General features: G+C 41.7%; 1 protein-coding gene across 1 annotated transcript in view; it reads left to right on the forward strand.

Annotated features, from left to right (window-relative positions):
* NCEH1 (neutral cholesterol ester hydrolase 1) overlaps positions 1-8,990 on the forward strand; it is a 28,234-nt gene extending 19,244 nt beyond the window's left edge. Inside the window, exons 4-5 of the mRNA XM_073359369.2 lie at positions 1,573-1,744; positions 3,008-8,990. Coding sequence (XP_073215470.1) covers positions 1,573-1,744; positions 3,008-3,625 — 790 coding nt within the window. The 3' untranslated portion in view covers positions 3,626-8,990. The remainder of the gene's footprint in view (positions 1-1,572; positions 1,745-3,007) is intronic.
* The last annotated feature ends 3,281 nt before the right edge of the window (positions 8,991-12,271 follow it).

Here is a 12,271-nt window from a genome sequence, read left to right on the forward strand (position 1 = left end):
CTTTCTGAGGGTGTTTTCTGTAACAGCCACAACTTTAGGAAGCAATGTCCAAGGCTATCCTGTTAGCTTCCTGAGTGGAGGAGTTGACAGTCTTTTTCTGCGGATCTAAAATGTCAGAAAACATTACATTTCCAACCGGTGCAGTTAGACACATTTATATTACAACCCTGCCTACTGGCACAAGTTTGACTTGCAAACTTGTTTCACATAATACCACCATTCCGATTCGGCTCACAAGTTGGGAGAGAACAAATGCTAACTTCTGCCTCGGCAGAAACGACTGCTCAGAATGGCCAGTTGCTCACAACAATCCTAACAGGGAAAACAAAAGAAACCAGACTCTTCGCCTGCTGTGAACACTAGAGAAAAGGGTAGCTTTTCTATTGCCGCTCATGGGCTGATGGCAAGGGAAGTTGTGGAATTCCCATCATTGGAGGTTTTTAAGAACAAGTTGGACAAACACCTGTCAGGGATGGTATACTTAATCTGTCTCAGCACAGAGGGATGGACTTGATGAAATCTCGAGGTCTCTGCCAGCCCTACATTTCTATGATTCTATTAAATTAAGCTGAACATTTCAGGAATACGGGAAACAGTTTTTTCCTATCCTGAGAAAGCTTTAAAGATACTGAAAAACTTTTGACTTTTCATCCTGATTATCAAAAATCCCCTCTTCCCCCTCCTCCCCGCAAATTTCAGTTTAGGTCAGTGGTATTTACACAGCTCTAGAGAAACCCTGAGACCCCCAAGGGTTTAAGTAATGACTGAAAAATCATTCATCTCCCACTGTTTTTTGAAGACCAAGGAGGCCTAGCAGATACAACATTGCACTGGGATTCAGGAGAGCTGCATTCTATTCTTGGCTCAGCCATTGGTCTGCTGGATGCTTTTGGGCAAGTCATTTCACTCATGCCTCAGTTTCCCCCCACTGTAAAATGGGGATAAAGATACAGACTTCCTTTGTAAAACACTTCAAGATCTTTTGATGAAAAACACTAGATAAGAGCTAGGTATTATTATTATTCCTGGCCCACATTCATTTCATGTTGCATATGCTGTAGCTGTGTTAAATGTTTCCACTGTTGTGTCCACCAACTATAATTACAAATGCAGGGGACAGGGAACTCCATAACTTTGATTTCGTATCCTTATTCTGTTGGGGACACATGGCTTACCCGTACCCATGTGGGCTAAGCAGGGTATTCAGCCACCACACCGAGCAGATACCACCACCTGCTTTTTACAGGTTTTGTGATAAAAACATTAATGAATGAATCCGCACATTTTGAGATCCTCTATTGGGAGATAACTTAAAAGTTCCACTTAACAATTTCCTAATTTATTCATATTCAGTGAGTTAGCATCACACTTTCAGAATTAGAGTTGTAATAATAACATGTAGGCAGTTAAATACTGTTTAAGTGTTAAATGTTTCATATTTCAACCATAATATTTAAACTAAGTTATTTTTGCATTTTACTGTCCACCTGATAGTACATAATAGTCCTCCTAGAAAGGTACATTTTCTGCATATAATGATTATCCTACGTAAGCCTCTTTCTTCTTTTGTAGGTACAGGCTGGTACCAGAGGTTCATTTCCCTGAGCAATTCCACGATACTTTACGTGCAACAAAGTATTTTCTGCAGTCTGATATCCTAGCTAAATACTCAGTTGATCCAGGTCGAATTGCAATTTCTGGTGATAGCGCAGGAGGAAATCTGGCTGCTGCTGTGTGCCAGCAGGTAAAATCCATTGTCTGTATCTATCACAATAACAATCCATATTCCAGCAGTGCACATGGGTAGACAGATTATTTGTGCTGCATCATCACAAAGAGACAGACTAGCTTTAGAGATAGAATGGTAGTGGTCCCCCGTAAAAGCCAGCTGCTAGACACAAGTAAGGCCTGTCAATTATTTCTGAATCAAGCAATGCTAGAATGTCTTACTGCTTTTATAAGTTGTTATGGGCCAGATTTTAAAAGTGCAATTTAGGTACCAACCTTACCCATTGTGCTAGTGAATCCTTTATTTGCCTGCATAAGTGGCTAATTGGGCACATAAATGCATAATTCCTAAATTCAGTTCCCTATTTTGTGAATAAGCAATTTTTGCAGCTGCCCGTCTTTGAAAATGAACTTATTTCTTTTAATACAATTGAAGGGGAAATAATTTTTTTTAATGAAATGGCATTTTTTCCTCACAGGAAGACAATTTAACAGAAGAGTTTGAATTCAATTGTAGGAAAAATCTATTTTCCCTGCTATTCATACCATATGTATTTCTAATTTAAATTAGTCTGAATTTGATCTGGTTGGAATTTTTAAGGCAGCCTGGGGCCTTAATTAGGGGCAATTGCCATTAATCAATCAATAAGGGGCAATTACCAAAGCAGGTCAGTTCTTTAGGACGAACACCCAGGAGAGCAGCCCTTTTATTGGGAAATGGCATGTCTTACACCATGTCTACACTGACACTTATGCCGGCAAAATGTACGTTGCTCCAGGGCATGAAAAAAAAAGTTTTGCTGGCATAAGTGGTAGTGTGCACAGCCCTATGTCGGCGTGAGAGCTTCTCCTGCCAACATAGCTACCGCCGCTCGTTAAAGTGATTTTATTATGTCAACAGAAGAGCTCGCTCCAATCTGCATAGAGCTGCATCAGTACAGCTGTGCCACTATAAACTTGCTAGGGTAGACATGGCCTTTTTCTCACTTACACTGGTGTGAATCAGCTATGACTCCATTGAAATCACTGGTGTGAAAGCAGTGCAGGTGAGAACAGAATCAGATCTAAACTGTTAAGATTCCAGACTAAGAGCAAAATTCTCTGCAGCGGAGTTACACCAGCAGAGCATTTGTCCATAAAACACCAAATGGTGGTTTCTCTCCTCTTGGGGGAATGAATTGTAACTCCTTTCAGTGGAACCAGTGATGTAGGATCAGATACAGCATAAGCAGTGACCGCTTTTTTACAATCTGGATTCTGTCCTGTGTTTTTCCTACAGCTTAGTCTAGATGACAGTGTTACCAACAAACTGAAGCTGCAGGCTTTAATCTATCCAGTCCTTCAGGCATTGGACTTTAACACCCCTTCATACCAGCAGAACACTGACATGCCTGTTCTTCCTCGCTTCATCATGGTGAAGTTTTGGATAGACTATTTCAATGGTAACTACGACTTTGCCCCCTCGATGCTGATCAACAACCATACTTCCCTCGACATAAGCCAGGCTGTTTCTTTCAGGGGACGTCTGAACTGGACTTCTCTCCTGCCTTCAACATTCAAAAAGAATTACAAACCTGTGATACAACCCACAGGGAAGGCCGAAATCATCCAGGAAATACCTGCACTACTTGACATACGTGCAGCTCCATTGCTAGCAGAAAAAGAAATTTTCCAGCTTCAGCCAAAGACCTACATCCTGACTTGCGAGAATGATGTCCTGAGAGATGATGGAATAATGTATGCCAAACGGTTGGAGAGTGCAGGTGTGGAGGTCACACTTGATCACTTTGATGACTGCTTTCATGGCTGCATGATCTTTACTATTTGGCCTACCAATTTCTCTTCAGGACATCGGACCAGAGACAGCTACATAAAGTGGCTTGCTGAAAACCTGTGAAGAAAGTGAGTCCTCTCTAGAAGGCACAGAACAGTCAATTTAAAGCTCACTATTTCAAAAAGAAAAAAGTTGTGCACTTTTAGGCTATCTAAGTTCATTTGTTCAAGATTATGTTACAGAGCTTCTGTTGCAAGAAGTAGTGTGTCACTAACTACTTGGTTAGTAGTTGATTAGCCTTGTCCAGCATAGCAATTTGCTAAATATTTATTAAACACTGTGGTGTGCAGTGTAGTTGTAGCCAGGGCAGTCCCCGGATATTAGAGAGACAAGGTGGGTGAGATAATGTCTTTCATTGGACCAACTTCTGTTGGTGAGGGAGATAAGTTATTGAGCCACACAGAGCTCTTCTTCAGCTCTGGTGGGAAAGGTACTCCCAGGGTCATAGCAAAATGCAAGGTGGAACAAATGGTTTTTCATAAATAGTTAGCATATTTGCTAAGGGACCATTCAAGGTAGAGTGGCCCGTTAACATCTCTGCAGTCACAGGACAAAAAGAGGAGGTTAGTGGGTTACAGATTGTTGTAATAAGCCACAAATCCAGTGTCTCTGTTCAGTCCATGGTTTTTAGTGTCTAGCTGAGTAATGAATTTAAATTTTTGACGCTCGGAGTACCTTTCCCAGACCTGAAGAGCAGCTCTGTGTGATTCAAAAACTTGTCTCTCTCACCAAGAGAAGTTGGTCTCATCCAACCTTGTCGCGCCATTAAAAACTAATCCATTGTAGATTCAGATGCGACATCAATTGCAACCATGGTGAATGAACACTGAGCAGTTCTCAACAAGAAAATCAGTGTTCCTCAAACTTATTCTTATTAGTCAAAATTTCAAGTTTGGGTGCATAACATTAGGCACCAAGGCCACAATTTTCAGTTAACAGGTGTTCGGTTTAAGAGAAGTCGGTCTCATCCAACCTTGTCGCGCCATTAAAAACTAATCCATTGTAGATTCAGATGCGACATCAATTGCAACCATGGTGAATGAACACTGAGCAGTTCTCAACAAGAAAATCAGTGTTCCTCAAACTTATTCTTATTAGTCAAAATTTCAAGTTTGGGTGCATAACATTAGGCACCAAGGCCACAATTTTCAGTTAACAGGTGTTCGGTTTTAGGCACTTAAATAAGGGTAGCCTGATTTTTAGAGGCGCTGAGCATTTACAAAGCCCACTGAAGTCAAGGGAAGCTGTGGTGCTCATCAATTTTGAAAATCAGGCCACTTATTTAGGTGCTTAAATATGGATTTAGGTGCTGGCCTTTAGGCACACAGATTTATAGCTTTTTTTTAAAAACAGTTCCAACTTTAAGGCATTTTAAAGCATGCTAAGCAAGCTTTTTACCCCCAAAATGTAACAACTTTGGAATCTGGTCCTTTTTTGAAACAAGCACAGTGCTAAAAAAAATTGTAAAAAAGAATGAAGCCCGTGTAGGTCCTTTCTGTTGACTTTAACAGACATTGATCCTACACACAGACAAAGCGGTGTGCAAGCTTTTATGGACCAATGGAAACTCCACCAAATGCAGATTCCATTTGTGAATTTACATCTTTAAAGTTGATGGAATTTTTGGCCAAAGGTTGTGACTATGCCTGCCTTTAAAATTTCAGCTTTATGGCCACTTCAGAGAAAATATGAAAATACTAACAAATAAAAAAGCCCTCTATGTGGTTTGCACTGATGTTTGTATTGAACATTTACAGTTGTTCTTCACTGAGTCTCTTCTGTGCTTGTAACTTCCGTTCATTGTCCTCCATGCTTTTTGGAGGAAGTTTCCCCTGTGTAGCAAGCAAAATCACTAGAGATGAGCTTTACCCTAAAAGTCCAGATTCAGACTGAACTATGCAGCTGGATCTTCTCGCTCTCATGGATGGAACCAAAATCCCAGATATGAATAGCCTATGCTACTGGGGAATCAGGTTCTGCAACTTGAGCTCCTCTCTAAAATAGCCAGACAACCACAACTGAAGTTAAGACAAGGACATGGAAACTACTTACAACAGTGTGTATTTTGCATAATGTTTGTTGTTTTTGTTGTTGTTATTGAATGTAAGCTGTGACAAACTGACAAAAGCCAGGAGCTTCTAAGCTAAAACAGAAAGAGCAATTGTCTTGCGATCTAAGTCTAATGCTTTAACTTGGGATAGCTGATTTCAGTAGTTCTGAGCTCTGCCACTGTGTGTGTGACTGAGCAACTTGCTTCATTTTTGTGCCTCAGTTCTTTCTTCTGTAAGAGAGGGAGTCATATTTCTGTACTTCACAAGGGTGTTGAAGATACATTTGTAAATGTTAATGAGGCACTGTGATACCACAAGGGACTCTGTTAAACTTTCCCATTCTTCAGTCTCTGTATTGTATTGTTCTGTACTATGCCAGCTTGGGCCATTGGAGTACATGCCCTCTGATAAAGACAACTTATTTCTCTGGCTCAGCTTTACAGTGCTCTGCAAATTTACAGCACTAAAGTAAACACCTTCCTGGCTTTTGTCAATTTATTATGGAACATTTTAAAATAGAGCCTTTTTTGTACTTGATTTCTGTGGGAAGGTTCTAAACACATGTACTTGATGGACCAGATTGACTTCCACATTTTTAAAATGGATATTTAGAGGTCCATTTTCATTAGTATATGCACATATAGACTGGGAGCTAATGGCAGAATGACCTGGTTGTCTCATATGGGTTCACAGCAAGAAACAACAGGATGTTGCTATAATTGTGTGTATTACGAAAGGTTAACAAGAGAGGGCCCCAGTCCATGCTGAACCATGAGAGCTTGAAACTGATCTCTGGCTGTAGGTTCACACAGAGTGCACAGCCCAAGCCAATTTCAGTAACTGGCCAAGTAAAACCACTGACACAGATTCTTCTCTCAGTTACATTGGTTTTGATTAATTGCCTTCAGTGGTGATACTTCAGATTTGCATATATGTAAATTGGAGCAAAATTTGGCTAGTGTATCCAAATATCCCAAAATGTAGGAAGGTTCAGACTCAGATCTTGATTTCAAAGCTCCCCCCCTCAGGAGTGTAATGGATCCAGGGTTTTAGTTTCAATGCTACTGTGTACACTTGAAAGCTAGCTTGCAAATCTTAACATAGGGACTACACCAAACTCCACTGAAGTCAATGAAAACATTTCCATTGATTTCATTTAGCTCTATTTCAGGGCCTTTATGGCGATGGGCCTGATTCAAACTCTACTGAAATCAATGGCAGTCTTGCCATTGACTTCATTGGGCTCTGGATCAGACCTTGTACTTCAAAAAATAAATCTCAGTACCAAAATAGCTTAAGGTACACTCAGCTACAGGCTTATAAAATGCATTTTAGAAAACTAAAGTTGCTATAGTACTACAAAATAGCATCCAAGTGGTTAATAGCCCTGTAAATTTGGGGTTGTGTTCTATAATAAGAAAATTGGCCCCAAGACTTGTATGCAAAAGTTTTAGCCCTGCATATATTTATGGCAGTTATAAATCCCTAATATGAAGTTATAATGGAACTACTGATCTATTTTAACTGTAGTGACATGGATAGCACAGCTAGAATATATAGTCATGGAGCTGGTTGTAAAGTTCCTTCATGCACTGAAGCATATTAAATTTTTGGCACAGAAGATGGTAGCAAGTAGATAACTGGATTGAATTTATTCATTGTCATCGCCATCTTGATGTGAAATCCACAATGGCTGCACTATATGAAGGTGAAGCAACAGCAGCAACTTGTTATATCAAAGTATCTGAACAAGTTTTACCTTGCAGCTAAGTAACAAGTATATGGTACTGAGTTGTAAAGCTGCGTAATGTGTCCTCTAACGGGTTACAAGAAATCAGGATTCCGGCTCTGAAACAGTTTAGTTGAGTATAGCAGCACAAGACACTTACCAGAAATTCCACATCAGCCTGATGTAAGCCATAGGCTTGTTCTCCTCTGTATTTCTACTTCTTGCCTCCTTGCTCTAGTTTTTCCCATGATCGAAGTTTACAGGTTATATTCTCTTCTGAGTTAAACTGGAGTAACTGCACTGACACCAGTCTAACTCAGCTGAGAATCCAACTTGGCCCAATATGTACTGTGAGGCAAATCTGATTCTTGTCTGGAAGAGATTAAGGAAAATCCGTGTTACAGTACATTGATTTACTCTAGTGACTCCACATTTTTTGAAGAGCTGCATTTGGACAGGCCTAAATCCTGGGAGGTATTGAGCTTCTTCAACCCTTATTCATTTCAGTGAGAGTTGGGGCTTTTAGCACATTGTTACCTTGTACAGATATTGGACTTAATCCTATATATTTCAAATGTTTATATTTATCTAAAAACATTTTAAACTTCTTTTAGAAGTCATGCTAAGTAACCTGCTGAATTTTTGGTAAAATAGACCAATACTATTAACTACTTTTTGTAGGTAGTTTTTTCCCCTATACAAATTAGATCTCCTCATCCATAGTGAGAGGAGAGTGTTTCTGGTGACCATGAAAGCACCAGTCTAGGACTTAACTGTTCACTGGGAAACCAAAGAGAAATTAACCTAATAGAACCATTAGTAGTTAGGTCCTGCTTTCACTAACCAGGCAAGGGTGATGCGTGGGAGGGGCACAAAGGGTCAAGTGACCCTCCAGTAGGGTCAAGTGCCCCCAGCAGCCAGCCTGGGATGGAGAGAGGAAGGGGCGGGACCAGAGCTTCTCCTCTTCCAGCCACGCTGCCAGGGACTGTGCCCGGTGCAGCACAGCGGCTGACTGGGACAGCGCCTGGCTGCGGCAGCAGCAGGCTGCCCCCTGCCCAAGCTAAGCTTCTGGGGGCAGCAGCCAAGTGCGCCGGAGCCCCCCGCCATGCTCAGAGTCAGCTCCTGTCCCCAGAAGCTGAGCCTGGGCAGGGAGCGGGCTATTGACGAGTGATTTTGGGTGTCCAAGTACAAACATGTGAAAGGGCCCCGATTTCCAGAGGGGGAGTACTGACTATTCCTGAATTCCCAAATATTGTCCTAGACTTTGTTTTCCAAATTAGTGTTTGGACCTTTTTTGTATCCCCACCCATCTTTTACTAAAAAGGTCACCAAGATTGTCTGACTTGCATCGCTTAAAAAAAAAAAAGCTAATGAGAAAATAGTGGGTTAACTTGGTTAAAATCCTTTTAAGCTGCTAAACTGCGCAAGTAACAAAATATAGTTAAAGCCCAGTTGGGTTTGCATTCTTGTATTTGTGAAGATGTTCAAAACCAAAAGAACAACATACTTGGTGTGGGTGCATGTAATATCTTATGCATGACCAGTTTCTGCTTCTTTCCCACTGCCGGGGAAAAGAGGTCATAAAATTTAATTTGCAGGTGTGATGCAAGTGTGATACACAAACAATCAATAAATAGATCAAAATGTATTTGTTGTGCATCTTTTTTCATGACCATATTGTGTATGCAAAAACAACTCCTAGTGACAGAGGACAATATAGTGTGATCCAGAGCCCTAAGGTACTGTATTTAGAAGGTGTCTAAGTCTTCTAGACACCACTCATTTTCAAAAAACACTGCAGAGCTGCCACCTAACCCTGTAAACACCTAAGTCCCCTAGGCACATAAGTTTTTGCTGGTCAGTATTCACAAAACTTTTTAAGCGTTGATACCGCCCTACAACTACCAAGCTACTCGGAGCCCTACCTCAAGCTGAAGCCCTGGGGGCACCAATGCAGGATTCTCAAACTAGGCAGGGGAACATCTATCTCCCCAGCAAGGCCAGATCTTGTAGGCATGCTCTGAGCATTCTTAACGCCTGTTACCCATCACTCCCTGCAGCTGAAGGATTGAATGTGCGGGGAGGACAGTGCAGTGCCTGCACAGGAGACAGCTAAGTGCATGGGGAAATGAAGAGTAAGCATGAAAGAGGTATCAGCCATGGGCTACCTAAGTACCTAAACCAGGTCAACAGCTTAATTCCAGAATAGGGTTTCACACCTGAGGATCCTGAGTGGAGGGAGGACAAGAGATGGGTGACATCAGCCAGGTGCATCAAGAGAACTGCTTAGGCCTCTCTCTTCTCCCTGCTCCCTTCCCAGAATTTCACTGCTAGGCAGCTTTCACAGCTCAGCTTTTTCTTCGGCATCTAATTCTCCCTGTGTATTGTATGGGGAACCTGGGTGCCATGCTCAAGACTGAGGATTCACTAAGTGCAGGCAGGCCATTTGTCTGGTTTTAAACCACATTCCAGTTTTTAAATGGTTTGTCCCCTATCCAGTATGGAGACAAAACTGGATGTGGTTTCTGACTGGTATCACAGATAGGGGGATGCCATTTTGAAAAGCACACTGCTCACCCCAGTTGGCATGCCCTCATAGGTATGGGAGGTCATGCCAGCAAAGGTGGGCCCACACCATTCCCAGAAGTACTGGAATGTCTGGTATTCTGAGGATGTATGAGTGGCCACCCTAACTAGGCAGTAGGACACCTAAGGGTTAGGTGTTGAAATGCTCAGCAGTACAACGCCTAAAAGACCTTTGACGATTGGTCCTGTGTGTTTAGGGAGTTTTCCCTCACCCGTGCCCTGAGGGTGAAAAAATGTTGTTTTTCAGAGGTGTGACATGCTGCCTTGAATTTGTGTCATGTTTTCACTTAGAAGAAGTCAATGGAATGAGACTATTTCGGAGGCCACAAGGTTGCTTCAGAAATGCTGAGTCACAGCCAGAATATTTGTTTTCAAAGCAGGAAACCTTGATCCTGTGAAAATGTTCTGCTACAATGACCTTGTCTTCCTTGATTTCTGTTCTATCAAATGATAAATATCAATTTCATCTGTTCTGGATGAGCAATAGTTGACCCCTGCACCATTGTTGTCATGCTGCCTCAAGATAGACATCTGCTGTGTTCTTCACTCAAAGAGATTTTTTTCACTAACGTACAGGGATTTTCTTTATGGCAAGTATTTTATATGTATAATTATTATTATTTACTGAGCTGGCTTCTAGATGGTTGAACTTTTAGATCCTTCTCCATCCACATTCTTTTTACCTTCCACTTCTTGTTTAATTTCTGAACTCCTGTCCTCTCTTTTCCTTTTACTCTGATTTTTTTTTAATGGTGTTGATGGCATTACTTTGAAAGTGTCCTGCTGTGCTATTTTGTCACTGCTTCCACCTAGGCCGTCCTGCCACAGAACTCCATTCTTGTGGGATTTATAAAGAAGAAAGGGTACAGGGAGAAGACTAGAAATAAAAATAAATCCACAACATTTTAAAGCAGCAGGAACCAAATATGGCTTGAAAAGTCTGACTTAGGCTATGTCTACATTGCCCCGGGGATCTATAGAACACTGATCCAAATTCTGTGGATCTTGGCCATGTGGGTAAGAGGACTTGCTTTTATGCTCTCAGCAGGCCCATCAATACTGCCATAGCTGATGCATTTCAGTGCTTCCGCTTGCTCCAAGCCCATGTCTGGGTCCTGGGGCTCTCATTGAGCAAGGAGAGTGCACTGTGTAATGACTGTGAGCAGCCACTGTCAGCCCTTAAAAGCACTCTCAATATTTGAGCCATGTCAGAGGGGGAACATGTCACAGCAGCTCCAAATCCTCCACGTTGGCCACTCCCATTATTTCTGGGCTGCCATGTGGAACTTTTGTGGAGGGAACAGTGACAACTATGGTTGCTATTCATCCCTCCATTAGTGCAGAACCCAAATCAGGGACTAAGGGAGGAAGTAGAGGGCTGACTGAACCAGCTCCTGTATGTTGGAACTGCCACAGATCATTCAGGCCCCTATGGGCCTTATTTATATTGTGGTAGCCCTTAGAGGCCCACTCAGGGCCCTATTGGATTAGGTGCTATATGAAACGAAAAGATGGTCCTTCCCCCAAAGAGCTTGCAGTTGAAGTGTAAGACAAGATACACCAGGTGGATCCAGACAGGAGGAAGACAGGCTGACAGCAGGACTTATACACAGCATGATAAGAGTGGTCACAGCTGCCATTGAGCACCTGAGAAATGCCCATGGCAGCAGACTGTTGTAGCCCAATATAGACCAGCCCCATTTCCCCTGCCAGGAAACACCCTCATGGCAGAGATTCTTGTGGAGAGAGTGCAAAGCCAGCTCTGTGCTCTGCAGGGAAAGCCACAATACATCTACAATCCCAGCTATAACAGCACATGTGTCCAGAGGAAATAACTCTGAAAACTGAGCTTTGCCTATAAAACAGCATGATACCCCCGCAAACTTTCACACAACTCTCTGGCACAAATATATGATGGTTTAAAATCTCATCGTTGCTCTGGCACAAGTCCCATTGCATTTGTTTCTTTTCATTAATATTGTTTAAATAGTGATGGCAGTAGGATCATTAACATCTTTTAGTCACAAGTGTCATGCCAAATGCAAAAGTAATTCCAACATTCTGCTTTAGGTAAACTAGTCTAAAAAAATCTCCACCCTAACTCCTGATGAGCTACTTTATTCTGCAGAAGTTGACATCCTTGTGTAGCTCATTTTGAAATTGTATCAAACCTGGGACATTTTAAGTCTAGAATGACCCAACTACAATGCTTCCATTGTGTTGAGACATTTGAAGGTATCATGACTTCTGCATGATACTTAGTGCAGTTTAGGTGTGGAATTCAGAGTTTATTGGACAGGAAAAAAGGTATTTTACTCTTAAATCTGTAGTTCTGTTGCAATA

The sequence above is a fragment of the Lepidochelys kempii genome, chromosome 9, assembly GCF_965140285.1.
Source record: "Lepidochelys kempii isolate rLepKem1 chromosome 9, rLepKem1.hap1, whole genome shotgun sequence".
NCBI classification, from domain to species: domain Eukaryota; kingdom Metazoa; phylum Chordata; order Testudines; family Cheloniidae; genus Lepidochelys; species Lepidochelys kempii.